The sequence below is a fragment of the Sander vitreus genome, chromosome 21, assembly GCF_031162955.1.
Source record: "Sander vitreus isolate 19-12246 chromosome 21, sanVit1, whole genome shotgun sequence".
In the NCBI taxonomy this organism is placed as follows: domain Eukaryota; kingdom Metazoa; phylum Chordata; class Actinopteri; order Perciformes; family Percidae; genus Sander; species Sander vitreus.
In genome coordinates, this window is record NC_135875.1 from 3803759 (window position 1) to 3824584 (window position 20826).

General features: G+C 40.8%; 1 protein-coding gene across 1 annotated transcript in view; it reads left to right on the forward strand.

Annotated features, from left to right (window-relative positions):
• The first annotated feature begins 1776 nt into the window (after positions 1-1776).
• Positions 1777-20826, forward strand: part of LOC144536216 (corticotropin-releasing factor receptor 1-like) — an 89446-nt gene continuing 70396 nt past the window's right edge. The window contains exons 1-4 of the mRNA XM_078279237.1: positions 1777-1926; positions 10105-10192; positions 12478-12537; positions 12891-13016. Coding sequence (XP_078135363.1) covers positions 1897-1926; positions 10105-10192; positions 12478-12537; positions 12891-13016 — 304 coding nt within the window. The 5' untranslated portion in view covers positions 1777-1896. The remainder of the gene's footprint in view (positions 1927-10104; positions 10193-12477; positions 12538-12890; positions 13017-20826) is intronic.

Sequence of the window (20826 nt, forward strand, 5' to 3'; positions counted from 1 at the left end):
AGTGTGTTTTCTTTCTTCTTTTGAGGAGACTTGCAAGACCACATGAATTCCCCTCTTGCGGGATAATAAAGTTTTCTTTGACTTTTGATGTACAAGAGTCCAAGAGAGACGCCTTCAACCTGGTTTTGTCCGAACAACAGACTAAATCTCAAAGATGTTCCATTTACAAAGATATAAAACAGTGCAAGTCTGAAAATGCATCATATTTGAGAAGCTTGAACCAGAGAATATCTGGTATTTCTCTGACGAATGACTTAAGCGCATGCCCTGGCCTAGCTTGACATCGCCAGACCAAATCTGTCACAGCAGATCAAACATGAGCTCACAGATTTGTCTGGTTCCAAGTGTTTCCCAACCTTTCCTGGTGAAATGAAGCAATGTAAGTGAGCATGGGAACAAGAAGTTCAGATGTGTAGAGCCTTGGAGAGGTTAAAGCTGGTCTAATCAATATCTGTTATTCTTAAGATCAATATGTCAACGGCCAATGAGAAAGGTGAAGCTGATGAACCCACAGAGAATTCTAACCAAACTCTACAGTTCCTTTCAGCTCTGCAGAGCGTCTTAAGCAGCATTTATGCTTCTGCATTAAATCGAAGCTGCAGCTGTGGGGATCCTTGATTTGATTGGTTGATTGATTGGTTGATTGATTGATTGATTGGTGAGCACTAATCTGAACACATTTGAATCTACTTTTAAAGAGCATGTTTTGTTGGGAACTCAAACACTGGATTTTAATTTTAACAATCCCCTGGGGGGGTGCTTAGCCCTTGTATTGTCTTCCCTTCAACCTTGAAAAAAAAATTGACATTTTTTACGCCTTTTTTTTCACAGTTTGTTTTTGCTTTTTCCAACGTATTCAATTTTTTTATTTTCCTTCTACACATTTTCAGCGCTTATTTCTACTTCCCATATTTTCTGATATGAAACAAACATTTAAAACGGGTCAATGTGACCCGAGGTCAACACAAAGGTTAACTTGTATTGACACAGTGGGACCATCTATCCATCTTCGCTCCTCACAGCCAAATCTGTGAGCGAGACACAAGCTAAAAGGGTTTCCCTTTTCTGGATGAACAAGGATCTGTTCCTCTTTTCCAAAAACAAATCCGTCCCTCCTCCTGTCCTTTACCTTTCTCATAGCACTGACGTCTAGATTGCAAAGGGATTAAAGATTAGGATGTGGCTCAGCGGAGAGCCGTTGCATTATTAACTCCACACAACCACCAAGAGGAATCGAGTTATTCCTCAATCGCGTATACTCTCGGTTTAAGTGGCACAACGTGGGCGGCGCGTCGAGGAGCCGATACAGCGGCTCCGCGCATGCAGGACTCACACGCTGAGTAGCCTACGAAGCGTTGGGACATGACGGTTTAACCTGCGGAAGGAGGAAAACGCGTGCATTAAACAAAAATGAGTTTTTTTGGTCCGGTGCCAGCCGTGAAGGACACGGTGTCCGTGTAATGGTGCGCGTCTCTCCAAGGTGGATTCGGTTTCCAGTTAGGTAACGCAAATTGCTTTTTCACGAGAAACCGAGCCGCTCGGAAAACGGACAAGGACAGCTGATCACCTGAAGAGACATCTCTGCTCCTGGACTCCTCGTGAAATCATCTTAATGGATCATTAAATCATCCGTGGAGACCTGACTGTTTCTGGTTTCTCTCGCCCCCCCCCCAGCTGCACGCGCTTTTTCCCCCCCTCTGTTGACAGAAGTGACATTTCAAACATCTTGGTTTTTTTTTCCTGGTGCACCATCAGCAAAATTGTGCGACTTTTTCTTTTTGTGCACATTTAAAAGTCAAAAGTTGAGTGGATAAAAAAAATGTTTTGTCAAGTCACAAGAAGACATTTCAGGACACGCGTGAACATTAGGCTATGTGAAAAATAAAAGGTGTGGAAATGCGTCGCAAATACTTCTGTCTGCTTGAGGTAAGTTATCTGCGCTTCATCTTCCAAAACCCGCTTTTTGATTATTTCCTTTGCCTCCAGTTTGGACATTTAATTAAAATAGCTTAATAAAAGCAACTGCATCTGTCTTATTCTCGCGGATTTCAGCAGAGTATAATCTTGATGCGAATGGGGATTTAACACTATCATCCCATCCAGATGTCAGTTTTGGATTTTGTCTCCATCTCAAAGCTATTTAAAAAAAAAAAAAAAAAGCAAATAGGCTAGCATCCCTTAAATGAAAACCTTTCTCTGAAGTAAAAAGCTTTGAACCAGGACAGTAATTCTGACAGACTGTCTCGGAGGTTGCTTTTTTCCTGCATCGCTTTCCTTGATTACTAACAATCTGCATCTGTTAGTTCGCTGAACACGCAGATGGCGTGTTTACTTGTAAACACTGAAATATGAACCAGGACTGTGGGTTTAGAAATGCATGAGCAAACGATCTCAAGTGACATGATTCCTTTTTTTGTGGGACTGGAGTTGTTAAATGATGATGCTGGAAACGCCGGATTTGGGACACTGGAGATTAGAAGTGTTAATGCAGCAAGTGCACTCCCCTCACTGCCTGTTCTCATGTTTGGATGCCATAAAGAAATGTCCAATTAACATTTTTTAAGTCTTGAAAAAAAAGTGTCATCTGATGTCATCTCTGAACAATAAGGACAGTTGCACATGCTGTTGTTAAAGGTGTGTGTGTGTGTGTGTGTGTGTGTGTGTGTGTGTGTAAAGCTGCCCCACTAAGAATAGTCAAGAATCCTCTGAACCCTTTTTTAAAATCCCTCCTGCTTTCTATTTGTGTCCCCCATTGTTGTGATTTAAGACCACGCAGGGCCCCCACACTCACTGCCACTCACATGTCTGCTATAAGGTAGGCTACATTTACTCATATGACCGGGGATGGGTTTACAGTAACAAAGGGATGGTTGTAACGGCACCAGTCTCACCAAGAAGGAATGACCTCAGGGTCATGTAATCTGTTTGTCGTATGATCACTTTCTTACTCACCTTGCATGTACAATTTCATATCTGTGTGAAGACGTGTGTAGCCAAAACACTGATTTTTCAGGTATGAAAGTAAGTCTATATTTTGATTAGTACTGATACCGCTGAAGTTAGAATTATGTAACTTGCATTCGATTACAAAGTAGTCTCTTGAGGCTGTTTCCCAGTGTCCAAGAAAACACCAACATCCACTAACATCTGGCTTTGTCTTTAGTGGCAAAGGTTACAATCGGCATTTATATCCGGGACAAATGACTCCGCAGTGGTCACGGATGTTTACCGCTCCAGCTCTGATAGGCGCGATGTGATGACTCTTGTCGCGTCCGTCGGGTTTCTAGGACGTTTTCAGCCACAAATTACATCCGTCTGTGCAAGCAGCGATCAAACATCGTTCCAAATTAGTCTGACCCGAGTTTAAAACAGAGACTGAATGAGTAACAGCTATAAAAGAGAGAGAGAGAGAGAGAGAGAGAGAGAGAGAGAATATATATATATAAAAGGTAGCTCAAATCAGGCATTCTGATTGGTTCATAGCCGGGATATATTAAACATATACAATACCTTTTGATTCAAATTCCTTTGCACACACACAAAAAAAAAAAACATGAGACTAATGAACTGAGAGCTGGTGCCACAGAGGGAAGCAGTTTACACACACACACACACACACACACACACACACACACACACACAGAGCCAGTTTAAAATCGGCAAAGTATCTCTTTGAGTAGACGCTATATTTAAAACAATTTCAGCGCTTTACCTTGCTGTCAGACAGCCCTTTACGACGGGGAACTAATTATCTCTGCTCTCTTCAAAGCCACCAGACTCCTTTGACAATAACAGTCATTTTACCTCGCAAAACACGGGAGTTGCTGCTTTACAGCTGCCTCCATCGGTTAGTTTGTGTTATTGTGTGCCTTTCTTTAGCATTACGCAACAGAAATAGCCTGTGCTAGCTGCTAGTGAAGGCTAACACTGGGTTTCCACAGGCAGCTTTTATTCAACTGCAACTCCGCTCTATCTGTGACGTGCAGCAGATACCAATCAAAATTTTGTCCCAACAACATGATGCTGACGGTGTACATGTTTCCCAGACAATTTGTTGTTGGTGTTTATATATGTTTCTATCAGTTTCTATCTGGCCTATCGCACACTTTGCTGCTTAAAAAAGTTGTGTTTAGTTTAGTTCAAATTGTTCAAAACTGTTATGTATTGCTAGCAACCATCTAGTTGCTACAATGCTACTACTAGCCTACTAAAACATATAAAAACTCACCAGGTTTATCAACTGCCTGAGCAACCCTCCGCCAAGCTAGCTGTTAGCTGAAGTCATACAGAGATGTATCGTAAAGTCGGCTGTAGAACAATCGCCGTCTTTTAATTCACTTGGAATTTTGAATATAGCATGTGTCTATGGACCTTTTTCACAGCAGACATTTTTTGACTTGTCATAGTAGGAAAAGCACAGCTGAAATTGATAACCTTAACGATGGCTCAATTCCATTCCAAGTGTCCCAGTGAGCTATTTCAGTGAGTCATCATGCACAATACCAGGACCTCTCCTAAGTGGAATGCAGCCATCAATAATGGTCTTGAATACACCTGCAGCGGTGAACATCTTGGCACTTTCGCAGCCGTCAGCAGACTTGGCTCATACAGCTGTTCTCATATGGAATGAATTGAATCGCTCAGCTCTGCCGTTATTTCAGCTGTCTGTGGAAACCCAGCGTAACGCTGCCTGCGCTGCGTTCCATAGCATATGTGCAGCTAGCCCAGGAAAGGTTATTTTATAGTGGACGTGATATATATTTATTAATAAGAATCTATTTAAATTGGAATGTGACTATAACTTTCATATTGATCATCATCATATTCATATTTACATACCTGATGCCCGTTTTTATGAAAGCAATAGCTAAAGCAAAGTGAACAGTAACTGTAAGATAAACGTACAGTAGTGCAGTAAAATGAAATGTAGAAGTGTAAAGTAGCTTGAATCAGAAATGCTTAAGTAATGTACAAGTACTTCAAAACTGTGCTTAAGTAATACTACTTTCTACTTCTACTTCACTACATCTCAGGGGGAAATATACTTTTTACTCCACTAAATTATCAGCTATAGTTTCTAGTTATGTTGAATATTTTGCAGAAAATGTTCATACAAAAATATGATCAACTTCTAAAACTTGCGTAATCGTTCAGTGAAAAATCTCCATCTAATCATTATAGTTTGAAATTGAGTCCTTAAATAGGCCTGCTTTCAATGCAAATCAACTCATTTCAATTGTATTATTTCTATTTTTATTATTTAGAGGTGGAGTCTGCAATTCTGGAGAAAGATTGTTGATATTTTTAACTCAATGGCCAAATAAATACAACCCATCAGTCAGAGTGTTAACATGTGCCAGATTTGCATCTACTGCACAAGCAATTGCCCCTCTGGGGACAAATAAAAAATCAGCTTGACTTGACTTTACTGTCCCTCTCGCTCCCACTGCAGTCCTCTTTATACGTCTATCCAACATTCTGCTTTATTCTTCCTATTGACATTTTGCAGGTGGACCATGCACACCTCTACAGGGCTGCTGCAACACACTGACACTCAACGGATATGACAGAAAAACACACTAGGAAACAATATTCAGCTGCAAATATATCCAAACTGCTTCACTGATTTTAATGCAGGCCTAAAATGTGCTCTAAGTTGTAGAGCTGCAAAGATGAATCAATTAATTAATTAATAGTTAATCACCAACTATTTTGATAATCAGTTTATTTTTTGGGGTTATTTTTTATGAAAGAAGAGTAAAAGTTCTTTGATTCCAGCTTCTAAAATGTGAATATGTTCTAGTTTCTTCTCTCCTCTGTGACAGTGAACTGAATATCTTTGAGTTGTGGACAAAACAAGACATTTGAGGACGTCATCTTGGGCTTTCGGAGACACTGATCCACATTTTTCACCATCTTCTGACATTTTAGAGACCAAACAACTAATGGATTAATCGAGAATATAATGGACAATGAAAATAAATGGTACTTGCAGCCCTAGTAAGTTTTATGATGAAGGAAAAAATGAGTCAAAAATAGAATTAAAACAAGTATCGGATCATAAAGCTTGATCAAGGCATCCATACGTCTCAAAGTCTCATATTGTCAAGCTCAGTGCAGAATTGACCGCGGCTGTTTTATGTGAAGGCATCAAAGACATTCGTAAATCATACAGCGATATTAATAACCAGGTTATGTTCTAAATGTCATCCTAGCAATGATATACGTCATAACAGGGAATAATGTGCATGTAAAGATGCTAATGTAGATGAAATATTATAATGAAAGGATCCATCCTCTCAGTGGAGAAGCAGCCTGGATATAGACAGTAATTGGAAACATTTTTGATGTACAAATTAATGTAAATTGAAGGGTAATTTCGATCTTTTTCAACCTGGACCCTATTTCCCCACACATTGGTGTCTAAGTGATTAATGTGAACAAAAATCTTTGAAATTGGTCCAGTACTGAGTGTGAACCGGCAGCTGTGAACCGGGCTGCAATGTTTAATGTTATTAAAGAGTCTTAACAGCAGTATGGTAAGGTTCCCTACAGAGAGAGACCTTTTTGTTAAACCAGAAACGGGTCCGAAATTGCCAAACCCACCAGACTCCATTTAAATAAACAGTACTTTTAGCGTGTATAGAGCCAGCATATTTCCACATGTAAATGGGTGAATTAAGGGTTTATTTCAACCAAACCAGGTGGTGATTGTTGGAACAAATAGGATCCAGGTTGAAAAATACCAAATTTACCCTTTAAAAGAGTATTACCTGGGGACCTGTAGTAATTTGTAATCATTATGGAGCTCGTCTGTGATCTTAATCCTGAATCTGCCATGTCTGTAATTTGTCAAGTAAAAATTCCAAACATGTGATAATATTAGTCCCGTGCGAATTGTCATCTCAGTAATTCAAAGTTGTATTGACTTTGTTCCAGGGGATATCAATACATTTGAGTAAAATACAGACTTCACTTATCCTGTGGGAATAATTTCTAAATCACAGAAGGTCCCCCAGTTATATTAGTCTTGTGTAAATAGGGCTTACATTGTATATTCCTCCCATGTTGCAGAATTAGGTTTTATAAGTTTTTTTTTATTTTTTTATTATAGATGGAGATATGTATTTGCAGCTGTTAGCTTCCCCTTAACCAACCAAAAAAAACAAAACGCTGCTTACACATCAATGCATCAGTGATGAAGGCATGACTTCTACTTCTAATGAGTATTTCTACATTGTTGTATTCCTACTTTTACTCGAGTTAAAGCTGCAAGTACTTCTTCGGCCACAGAAATCGACGCCCCGCTGATTTAATACAGGCTCGTTTCATCTTGTTGTTGATATTGTGACTGTCAGTCAGTTGTTTAATTACTTTAATTACTTGGAAGGAGGCGGACAGCGAGCGCTAGTACAGTAGGTTACTGTACTCTGATACCTGCCCAGGATTTACTGAGCGTGAAAGAGACTCAGCCACCCATCAGGAGCAGTTCTTTGAAATCTGGGGCAGTCTAGCATTTTACATGATGCGACGCACGCACACACTCACTCATTCGCTCACTCACTCTCCCACACACACACACACACACACACACACACACACACACACAGTGCTGGTATTTCCCATTTCACGCAGCTGTAACCGTCAGGTATGAATGTGCTTTTCCCACTCAAGAGTGACACATTTAATGAGGCAAATAAATGTATTTAATTGAAAGGATTTTTTTCTTTATGTTCTGTCTAAAAAAAAAAAAGAAGCTGTTTCTGTTTCAGATGTTGCATTATTGAGAGGGATGTTTTATTACAGGAGGGAAATTAAATATTGTCTTTACGGGTAATAGTAGCCGCCCTCTAGTATCTGTACTAAGCTACACCGACGTGTAACCTAGTTTGGGGTCAACTGGAGAGGCCAAAAAAATAAATAAATGATGAAATGTTATCATAAATGCCACTAACAGATGCTGCCTGTGTGCCAGCAGTGATCACCGGTTTCCAGATACAACATGCAGCACAATGCACACATTCACTGGGTTCTTTTTTTGGAAGCTTTCCAGCTTTCACAAGAAATCCTGTTGAGATCAAAACGTGTGGATGAAATATGAATCCACTGTGCTGTCATTTTACGCTCACGTGCCGCCGGCTACAGTTCGTATCAGCTGCAGTTGCTATTTGAGTTTAGCCGACAAAAGGTTATTGGGAGCCGGCTACAGGGCACCGCGAAATGACGGTCCTTTGAGACAAAGACAAAAAGTGAGCGTCATGCAGCAACGACAGTTACGTTTAGGCACCAAAACAAATAGTTTAAAGTGCTCATATTATGCTAATTTTCAAGTTCATAATTGTATTTTGAGGTTATATCAGAATAGGTTTACATGGTTTAATTTTCAAAAACCACCATATTTTTGTTGTACTGCACATTGCTGCAGCTCCTCTTTTCACCCTGTGTGTTGAGCTCTCTGTTTTAGCTACAGAGTGAGACATCTCACTTCTGTTCCATCTTTGTTGGGAGTCGCACATGTGCAGTAGCTAGGTAAGGACTACTAGCCAGTCAGAAGCAGAGTATGAGGGCGTGCCCTGACAGTAGCTAGGTAAGGACTACTAGCCAGTCAGAAGCAGAGTATGAGGCGTGCCCTGACAGTACCTAGGTAAGGACTACTAGCCAGTCAGAAGCAGAGTATGAGGGCGTGCCTGACAGTACCTAGGTAAGGACTACTAGCCAGTCAGAAGCAGAGTATGAGGCGTGCCCTGACAGTACCTAGGTAAGGACTACTAGCCAGTCAGAAGCAGAGTATGAGGGCGTGCCCTGACAGTACCTAGGTAAGGACTACTAGCCAGTCAGAAGCAGAGTATGAGGGCGTGCCCTGACAGTACCTAGGTAAGGACTACTAGCCAGTCAGAAGCAGAGTATGAGGGCGTGCCCTGACAGTACCTAGGTAAGGACTACTAGCCAGTCAGAAGCAGAGTATGAGGGCGTGCCCTGACAGTACCTAGGTAAGGACTACTAGCCAGTCAGAAGCAGAGTATGAGGGCATGCCCTGACAGTACCTAGGTAAGGACTACTAGCCAGTCAGAAGCAGAGTATGAGGGCCTGCCCTGACAGTAGCTAGGTAAGGACTACTAGCCAGTCAGAAGCAGAGTATGAGGGTGTGCCACGCTAGCAGGTAGGGAAGCATTATAACGTGTCTTACAAAGTGACCACGTTTGTCTCTGAAGTAAAGGCTGGACTACAATAGAGCTGTTTGGAGCAGTTTGTGAACAGTGTTTTCTGTTTTTTCAGTCCCTTTGGGGTGGACTTTGGGCTTTTTCACTTTGTAAACCTATAACATGCACAAAAAAGATGTATAACCCAATAAAGGAAAGGAAAAAAGTATAATATGGGCACTTTAAATTTAGGAAAAAGATTGTGGTTTGGGTTAAAACACTCCCAAGGAACGAACACACGTTTCCTGGGTAAAAAACGTGTGTTTTCCCCGCTTCCCCTGCTTGAAATTCCTTTGTTTTATGACACACCCATTGACCCCAACCTCCTCCATAATTGGTCCACAGCACTCTTACACAGCTGGTTCATGCGAACAGCTTGCATTTCACTCACCTCTTTACATCCCCGGTTTGTAAATAGAGCATGGGGAAAAGCGCAAAAGCGTGCTGCTACTTGTGCCAACTGAGACCCAGCAGATACATGCCCATAACCCCTCTTGAGCTGCCTATAGTTTTATAATTATGTGCATTATTTAATGTTTTTCCCCTCTGCTCCACACACATGTAAAGTAGGCTAACTGCAACCATGCACACGATACAAACACAACATATTTTGAATTAAGCATTATATCCCTCCATGAAGGGAACTTCTCAGCCTTTATCTTTTAGTGAAACCTTGTATCTGTAAACATGAAAGAGTGTTGACATGATTACAGGGTACAAAGTGCTCCAAATTAGGCGAGAGGAGTTGTTAATACATGCATCATCTGCTCAAGGGCACGGACGATCTTTCAGCAGGATTCAACTTCATCGAATTAAAGGAGCACGAGGCAAAGAAATAGCTGTGTTTTACACTATGTTATGGCGATATCTGACTAATTGATTTGTGATTTTTCTCTGTTCGCAGGTGTGTGCCATCCTCAGCCTCCTGCCCTCAGGCTCTTTAGCAGATCTGACATGTGAAGCTCTTCTCATGCTTTCAGGAAATGTCTCACGTAAGTCGACGTTTACAACAACAGCAACTGGTACAAGCTTTTAAAAGGCAGGAACGTCCCGAGTGTTTCGAGTCGCTCCACTGTTACTACACTGGTGATTAAATTGATTTTCAGTCTTTCCTATTTCACAAGCACTACTGTAAATGCCCAACCCTCGTCCTTAATCACAACCTTGTCCTTTTGTTTATTGGCAAAATGGCTTCTCTTCTTATTCCGTCTCCACGTAGACCTCCCAAGTACAGCAATAGAAAGTAGTTAATCACTTCAAATCGCAGCACACACCCAGAGAACACACACAAATATGCACAAGAATAATATTTTAGTCGCCTCTGGGTTTAGTACTCACAAAGATGTCCCAGGTAGCTCTGAACAGATAATATGAAGGCTGTTTGTGCTGTGGGTTATGCTGTCCCGTCTGTACTTTTTTAACACCGACCGAAATGTGTCTGTGGGAACAAATATTAAAAAGTGTAGAGTAGAGGTGCAACTCATGACTTAATCAGTTAATTATTTATCCAATAAAATGTCAAAAATAAAGTAAAAAATGCCCATTACAGTTTTTCAGAGCCCTAAGTGCTGCGTTCGACAGTGAAAACCCCCAAATATTCAGTGTATAATAATATAAAATTCTCACATTGATAAACATAATTGGATTATTTAAATAGTTGTAATAGTATAGTTTCTCTTGATCAGCTGATTAAAAAAAAAAACTTAAAGGGGAACTATGCAGTGTCTTTAGCTTAATTTACCTTAACTGAACAGCTTCAGAGTCATTGGAATGGTTATATGACTTTTTTCGAGTTGAATGGTGGTCGTCTCGCTCCCCCCTAGCGCCTGTGAGCGGAAAAACCACCCTTGCAACTTTCGGCCAGCGAGCCGGCGGCCTCAGTGGTCTCACGATGTAACTAATTGCTTCACGGCACTGCACACATACGCCCATTCAGGAACCGGCTAACAAGGTAGTGATGGAGTTTTTCACACTGTCGTCATGGCTGAGCCGGCAAAAAAGAAGCAGAAAGCTAGGAGAGCATTGTCGGAGGAACAGAGGAAGAGGAAACGGCAGACTGACCGAGAGAGGAGTCAGACACGAGTAAACATAGGAGCTGCCAAATATCTATTCTGAAGCTGTAGGGGGGGCTCTATAGAGAAACCTGCCAGCAAAAAGAGAGAAAACCGCCAAGAAATGGCCAAAACTGCATAGCGCCCCTTTTAAATACTGTAAGTTGTTTCAGCTCTAGTCAAGGATCATAAGTTGGCACTGAATTAGGATAAGATTCTTGTACTTCCTTGATCAGATATTTACTGATTTACTTTTCAATCTTTAGTATCTGTTTCATTCAGACAAAGTTACTTTTTGAACATGTCACTGTACAAAAGTGAAGCCAAAATCTCCCGGATACAGGCGCTGCCATCTTGTAATTTAGGAGCCAGAGTCAGCGCAGTAGTGATCAGGCGGTGGAGCCGCGGTATCAAAGTCCCGCCCATACACCTGCTCGACCAATAGCGAGTCAATTCCAGCTGTCAATCATGACGTTTCACCCCGTTTTTATAGCATCAAATAACTTCTAAAAAACAAACTCATCAGAAAAATTAACACTTAAACAAACATCAGCATGATAAGAACTACCTAAAAGGACAGAAACCTTATTTGTGAAAAATGTATTTGATGTGTACTTTGACTTTTTAGTTTGGCCCATGTCCCATCCGCTAACATGGAGGAGGCAGGATGTATGACCTTTACTGCAGCCAGCCACCTGGGGGCAATCCAGATGTTTTTTTCACTTATTCAGTCTATAAACCCCTAACAGACATTAACTCACGTGACCACTTGTCAAGAAAACATATTTATATTAATGCATTTGAGCAAACAACCAATGTTATCATTTTCTTTGTGAGGACCGTTTATAAAACTACTCTTTTCTCATTTTATATTTTTCATTCATTCATTTCTCACTATAAACAGATTTTACAAGTTACAAGTTTTAGAGTGAGCCATCAACTTTGTCCCCGCAGAAGAGCCTTATTTCCGGATCTATTTTATCTAAATCTTCTTGAGTTATTGCAGAAATAATAGCGTGACCCTCGGGGCACGTCTACATTCATATTTGCTGCTGCCGTCCCATTATTGCTTGGGGAAAGGTCTGTCACCAGTGTTTACCGTTGCTCTCTAATGCTCAACGTTTGTAGCTGTTGAGCTGAATCTAATGAGAATTTCATAGCCCTTCTTCCAAAGTGTGCCAACAAAGATTGGGGTTTATTGATGAAACTCTCCCTCTGGATTGCAGTACAGTCGCTGGCCTCCTCCTGGAACCAAACCCTGAGCAACGGCACCGGCCAGTGGAGCGGTGAGTCGGACACATCGCTCTTCTCTATCATGTGTGAAACTGATTCCAGCTGTTACAAATGCAGATCTGTTGTGGAATACCCCACGAGGGAAACAAGTTAGATCTGAACTGAGATTATAAGGACTAACATCAAAGACTAGAACAATGCTGGAAATAGATTTTGGCGACGCGCCACAGGAGACGACGCTCAGGAATAATCATGAAATCCTGTGCACACAAACAACTCATTCAGCTCCACGACTTATTGCCAACATCATCGGAGCATTGTCAGAATTTTTATCATGGCTATATGTAGTCCTGAGCCATGACAGGAATGTACGTCTGTGTCTGACATTTCTGTTCTTGCGCTTTAGGCTCGGGACTCTCCTGCGACACCTCCATCGATGGCATCGGCACCTGCTGGCCTAGGAGCAGCGCGGGCCAAATGGTGTCGCGACCCTGTCCCGAGATGTTTTACGGTGTCAGATACAACACCACCAGTAAGTCCTCGCTGTCAGCTCCTGCCGTGCCAGCCAAAAACAAAGAAAACAATAGATTAAAAGCCAGATTTAATTTGATATCACCCTCCTTCCTCCCTTACGTGTCTTTCCCTTGGGCAAATCCTGTTTACATAATTGTGTATATACAGAAATTAGCATGAGCATACAAATTGGAAAGAGACACAGAAAATTGTAATAACATTTCTACACAAAGTAGGACTGCTGGAGATAATACAGCATTAGGAAACCAGGAGAGGAGCATGATGCAGTGAAGACAAAACAAGTGGTGCACCCGCTGTGAGAAAGAAAGATGGGAGCGTCTGAGATCCTTAAGCCTGTTAAAACGCAACATAAATCTGTTTACTAGTGTTTGTTCTTAGTTTTGGCCATCACTGCCAGTCAAAAAGTCTCAAATAATCTGACCCATTTTTATGTGCACATGCACAAATGCCCAGGAATAATCTTTTTGTTATTCGCCTCCTGGTTTATTCCTCACAAAGATGTCCCAGGAGGTAGCTCTGAATAGATAATAGGGATGCTGTCTGTGCTGGGTTATTATCCCATCTGTACTTTTTTAACACCGACCGAAATGTGTCTGTGGGAACAAATAATAAAAAGTGTGAAGTAGGGTTGCAAATAGTCTTGCTTTGCCAGACCTTCCTCCACCGCGGCGCTGCGGAGGAGGGTCTGGCGAGTCCACACAGCATTCTGGGATGGGAGAAAAATGTGCTCTGGTTTATTGGCATTTCTTTAAACCAATCACAATCGTCTTGGGCGGTGGTAAACGCCGAGCGGAGCCACGGTGCCTCTGCAAAATAGCCTCAGGAAGGAACTTGTTTTGGTGGAACGTGTACGTTCAAAAGTTGTTTTTAGTTGTCCAACAGAAAACTCAGATTGGACAGATAGTCTAGCTAGCTGTCTGGATTTACCCTGCAGAGATCTGAGGAGCAGTTAACCATAGTCCTCACAAATCCACCGGAGGTTAGAACGCCAACACAAAGGAAGAGGAAGATAACGGGCATTCCGGCCTAAATGAGTAAAATCCGGTGGAATTTTGGTCGGCAACGGAGCAATCCGGGAGTGGAACGTTAAGGATATAGACTAGGTTGCAAATAATGAGTAATCCAGGGGTCCTTCAACTTTTGACTAAGGACCCCTAAACTGAAAGAGAGACCGAGTAGGGTGCAAGGTTATTATAGTTTTGCATTTTTCATTAGTTTTGACTTTTTGTTTTCAAATTCAGTTTAGTTTTAATTAGTTTTTAAAGCGGGTTTGCTAGTTTAGTTTAGTTTTTATTAGTTTTAGTCTTAGTTTTAGTCTTTTTTGTAATATTGGTTATTTGTCGGGGGATTCAAAAAGATCAGGAAAAAGTATTGTGTAATAATAACTCAACAAAAACATCATACAATTTTAGAAATATGTATTCACAATGTATTCAACAATAACACCAGTACATAAAATGTAGCCTACATATGGTCATAAATATGTAAACAGTCTACACAAGACGCAGCAGGAAGTGCAAAATGTGTGACGTGTTCCAGGAAAAAAACTAAATAACCAACAGACTAAAGAAGACATCAACAGGTGTTTTCAACTGTGGTTCTAGTAAAGTTCAAACCTTTTTGAAGTCAATCGACTCACACAGTTGTGTAGACATCCCAGTATCAATCCACATACCAACCCACGCTTCCTCCTGCTTTTGGTGTTCCTGCGTATTTACTAACCAGCAGCTATCGGGTCGCCGGTGAAAGCCCTCCTGTAGTGTTCTCTGTCCTGCTGTTGTCTCTGTCATGCTGCCTGGCCCTGTACCCATACATCCATGCCCTGTACCCATACATCCATGCCCTGTACCCATACATCCATGCCCTGTACCGGGGTTAGCTTCTATTTCGGGGAAAGGGGGCTTTGCGTTCTCCTTAAGGTAAGCTAGGTTAGCCTCCTAGCTTGTGTGCGCTTCTCAAATGTACTTTCAAATTCGTGGGATTTATCCCTGTAATAAATTATACCACATATTTTACCACCTTCCACTTTATCTGACACAGCCATAATCAAATAGGACTGCCGCGTTCTTCCGACTTTCGGTACCGCTATGATGCCAGGCGAGAGGGACGGAGCCACGGACATGTTGTGTTCAATTTGACGTGGAATGTCGGAATTTCTGGGTTCCTAGTCGGAAACTATACATGTCTACGGGAAATGTCATGGTCGGAGAGATATAACGTTATTTACTCTATGAAAGATCGACCAAGATGAAAACTAAGGACATTTACTCAATTACTTTAGTTAGTTTTGCAAACAGACATTACAGTTTTAGTTTAGTTATCGTTTTTTTGTAATGCCTCGTTTTTATTTTTATTTCAGTTAACGACTGTTTTTTCCCGCCTAGTTTTCGTTATTTCATTCGTCTTTGTCAACGATTATAACCTTGGTAGGGTGCCCCCCCCTTACTACATATATTGTATACAACTGAGTTGCATATTAAACTGGGCCGGATGGATGAAAATGAATTGTAACTATTTTATAATTTACACATATTATTTTAATGTTAAACCCAGAGGTGGAAAAAGTACTAAAATATTGTACTCAAGTAGAAGTACCAATACTTTGATGGAATATTACTGAAGTACAAGTGAAATGATCTGAAAAAATACTCAAGTCAAAGTAATAAGTAGTTCATTTAAAATGTACTTTAAGTAAAAGTTACTTAGTTACATAAAAAAAAACTGTAAAACGGTGCGGGGGGATCTCTCCCATGTTGTAAAAAATAGGACAAGGGATCATAAATCCAAAACTATTTTGTTTTTAAATAGATGTGGAGTTAACGAATGCTGCCAGTTCAGTCACCTTTGGCAGGCGCATCTGGTATTGCATGATGATACTATTGGCCCTCTTGAATTTAAATGAAAAACAGTCTTTCAAATGTGGCCAAGGATTTTCGTCGTTTTGGGCAGCAGAATTCGATCAGCATTTCTACTGAAACAGTCTCTGAACCGTCGTCGCTCGCCTGATCCACCTCCATCTCCTTCTCAATCTCCTACAGAAAGACTTGGCGCCTGGTAGGCAGCCCAGATGCTGATCATTCCTCACTGTAGTGGTTCCAGGCGCGATTTTCTTTCTTCCTTTCGGTTTTCGTTAGTCAAAGATTTTGTTTTTACTCAGTAACGGATGGGATTTGTAATGTAGCGATATATAATACTCCACAAAACGTAATCAAGTACATTTTAAATTACCGATTTTAAAAACTACTTGAAAAATACAAAAAGTGTTGCGTTCAACAGTTCAAAAGCCCAAATATTCAGTTTACGATGTAAAACAGAGACAAAAGCAACAAATTCTCACATTTGAAACATATTATAACGGATTATTTAAATAGTTATAATAGTAGTGATGCACTGAAGACAAGACGAGTGGTGCACCCGCTGTGAGAAAGAAAGATGGTTACAAAAAGAAGTGTCTGAGATGCTTAAGCCTGTTAAAACATGAGATAAATGTCTTTTACAAGTGTTACTATTCTTAATTTTCGCCATCACTGCCAGACAAAACGTCTTTTTGAAATGTGATCTGGGTCACATAGATTCAAATAATTGGACCCTTTTTATGTGCCGTTTCTCTGTAGATATTGTAGAAATCAGATTTCTGTGAAAGTAAGAAAGTAGTTCAGATTTCTGCTCTGGGGCCGAACTCTTCCTGAACTCCTCTACACCACCGTTTCTTCTAAGGTCAAACTCTGTACAACTGAAATCAAATCTCTGCGGCAAAACAGATATGCTCTGTCAGTTATGCCTGGGGATCTCTTTTGAAAAGAAATCTGTTCTCAAAAGGGTGAAATGAAAATATGTCTGTGGCCATTCAAGGCTCTAGGGATGGCAGTGCACTACTTTGATTCACACTCAAATATCAACAACTATCATGGATTGTCATGAAGTTTTGTGCGTACATTCGTGCTCCTCAGAGGATGAATCCTACTGATTTTGGTCAGGGCGTGGAGCCAGAACCTGGGGGGGGGGGGGTCCACAGGCATGCTCCATTTTAACAGTTATGCATTTGATAATAGAATGCCTAAAAATCTGTACATCATTTAGGGAAAAAAACATGATAGTTGTCAAGGAAAAGAATCATTCTGTAAAACCGACATCCTGTTTTGTATCTAATTGTTCTCCAAAACGTCGTCTTCATTCTGAAACCAGAACATAACAAATGTTGTGGACGACTCATTTTCACTCCTGCCACCTAAACAGAGGCCTGATATTTCTATTTTTAAGTTGCATAGCGTAGGCAGGGTAGGAATTTGGCATAAACAGCATTACTAATCTTGAAATTTTGTTTTTTTTCTTATACTAAATTGGAGTAGAGATTACAGAATAAATTGGCAATATTTCCGCAAGAACAGAACTTTTGCTCTATTTATAGCCCGTCCAGTCAAAGAGAGACTGAGGGGAAAAGACACAGAGTTGAAGTTGGGTTGGCAGTAGCTCAGTCAGTAGGGAGTTGGGTAGGGAGTCAGAGGGTTGCTGGTTCAAGTCCTCATAAGGGCCAAAGTATGGACTGGTAGCTGGAGAGGGGGCTGCTCAGGGTGCCTTTCCAGCAGCTCCCTCACTCTCCGTTAGTGCATGTAAAGGTACTGAGCGTGTGTGTAATTCAGGCCTGTGTGTAATAACAACAGAGTGAAAACATTGTAATTTCCCTTGCGGGATTAATAAAGTGTAAATTATAAATGATTAATTATTATAAAACTCTTAAAGATTCGGGGCCAGTAGAATCAGCAGATGTTAATTTGCTAAACTAAGATGGTGAACATTGCAAATATTATTGTGAGCATATTAGCATGCTGATGTTAGCATTCAGCTTAAAGCACTGCTGCTAGTTTTGGCAAAAAGGGATTTATTTATTCTACCCTTATTTAACCAGGGAAGCATCACTGAAATTAAAAATGTTTTTAGTGTTCTGGCCAAGATAGGAAGCAATGAAATAGTAAATAATGAATAAGATGAGATGAGATGAGCCTTTATTGTCTCCTATCGGAGAAATTCGTATTGGGCGGTTGAGAAAACAAAACTGGCGACTCATCGCAAATAAACACAAAATAAACAGTAAGCATGCATAAAACATAATCATACATGATCTCACCCACTGCGTTCAATGACCATCTGATAAACCTCAAACAAGACCCCCCCTACCCTCCCCCACACTCACAGAAGAGGAGAAGAGAACCCACTGCACATCCTCCCCCCTCATATTGCACTTAATTCTACCCAGATGCATATTTCCCATTAAATCATGCTGTGGTCAATAACTTATGTATTGCACGATGCCGTATCAAATAAAAAAAAATATTGCACCAGTGCCCTACCAGATATTGCACTTCCTACAACCATAATGGTGAGTACAACAAATATCTATGCTTTTAGTGTATATACACAAAGTCCCACTTCTGGGATTGTTCCGTTGCTGCTGGAAATTCCGCAGAATGTCCCTCATTTTCGCTGATCTCCGTCCCCTTCCTCTTTCTTTGTGTTGTAATTTTAAGCTCCGGTGGTTTCATGAGGACTATGGTTAACTGCTCCTCAGATCTCTGCGGGGTAAATCCAGACAGCTAGCTAGACTATCTGTCCAATCTGAGTTTTCTGTTGCACGACTAAAACTACTTTTGAACTTACACGTTCCACCAAAACAAGTTCCTTCCTGAGACTATTTTGCAGAGGCACCGTGGCTCCGCGCGACGCTTAGTGCCGCCCAAGACGATTGTGATTGCTTTAAAGAAATGCCATTAAACCAGAGCACGTCTTTCTCCCATCCCAGAATGCTGTGTGGACTAGCTAGACCCTCCTCCGCAGCGCTGTGGAGGAAGGTCTGGACTACCTACTGTATGCTTAAACTCAGCACCCGCCAATACACACACTCATCTTATCTCTTATTATTCAGTAGTTAGATTAAAAGTTGAGCTTGTTACTTGTCCTGTGACCCATTTGAGTTTTAAGAATTAAGAATTTCAGCTCCATTGCCTCTGAAAACCTTTCCCCCTTGTTTTATTGTAAACTTTATGACCACAACGCCAGCTTGGATCTATTTCTGATGTTGATTTTGGAACATCCTGTACCCACCCTGTTTTAGCTGCTCCTGAAAAAACAGCAACTGTAAAAACCCAATTTTTGACATACTAATAATGATACCATCCACATTACTCAATGACTTTAATGTCTTGGGAGGAATTAAATCGGGTAGCGTCATCGTCAGGTCTCCTTCTTCTCAAATAGCACCTTAACCTTTTCCTGATCTCATTATTATGAGATAGAAAGTCAGAATTAGGACATACAGATGCCATTATTACGAGATATGGTTTTCTTTCTTTGGTGAAAACTATGTGCATTTGTACAAAAGAATCAAATCACATTTCTCTTTTAAAAATAACGGACGGGATTAATCAATTATCATAATAGCTGCAGATGAATATTTAAACTTGTCAATTCACAAATGTATTAACAGACTCATCGTTTCGGCTGTGAAACAAAAATGTGTTGCAAAATCATGAATGAAACAAAAATTCAATTATGGGTACAGTGATTTATAAAATATTGTAAACCCAAGGGCTGTCTAAACAACCCAAACGCTTTCTAAAAAAAATATTGACCGATTGATAGCGTGACTTTTTGTGATTTCAGTGTGAATTTATAACCAGTTTATTGAGGATTTAAATTGCACAGGGTTTAAAATGTTGCGTTGTGGTTCTTTCAGGTGGTCCTCTGCAAAATAAGGAAGAACTTTAACTTCTATAAATCATAAGATTCATGTTTAAATCATGTTTTTTTTCAAGAATGAGTTATGTAAACCAATTACAAACATAATTTCCACAAATATGAAATAAAAAGGTTTAAATGAAAGTGATTCTGATCAAATATTGATTTGAAGTCTGTGACGTGTATTCAGTCATGTCACTGAGGCACTCTGAAGGTAACACAAACGGCACAGGAAACACAACCGGACCATTTCAGAGATGAAAGCAGTTGTGTATCTTGGTAATTTAAAGGAACACGCCGACTTATTGGGACTTTAGCTTATTCCCCGTATCCCCCAGAGTTAGATAAGTCCATACATACCCTTCTCATCTCCGTGCGTGTTGTAACTCTGTCTGACGCCCCCACCGCTAGCCTCGCTTAGCCCACTGCTAGTATACAGTATACCCGTGCCCGTATACATACTCGGAACTATATTCTCAGAAAGGCGAAGCACTGCTACTCTCTACTACTCACCACGGCGCTCCTCAGGTGCTGCGAGCAAATCACTCCGCCCAAGTAGGAGAACTAGCAGTGCTTCACCTTCTGAGAATATAGTTCCCAGTATGTATACGGTTAGAAGATGGCTGTGTCTCATGTGACCTTGTTATTTGTACATGCTGTGACTATACAAATCACAACATGTAAATAGGAAAATGTTGGCGTTATTTTGTCACTTATTGGGAGCAGTAGGCTAGATGGAGCCGGTTACCTCCAGGATCTGTGCTAAGCTAGGCTAGCGGTGGTGGCGTCGGACAGAGTTACAACACACACGGAGATGAGAAGGGTATGTACGGACTTATCTAACTCTGGGGTATACGGGGAATAAGCTAACGTCCCAATAAGTCGGCGTGTTCCTTTTTAAAGTGTAGGAGAGAGAGGGAGAGAGAGACCTAAAAGCCTGAAAAAAAAGACCTCCTATCAGCTGGCATTGCCAGCGAAGGTCAACAGTGGGAAAAGGTTTCAGGATACAAGATGATGACTTCATGAAGATTTACTGTCCACCACTTTGGTCCGGACTGAAATATCTCAACAGCTAC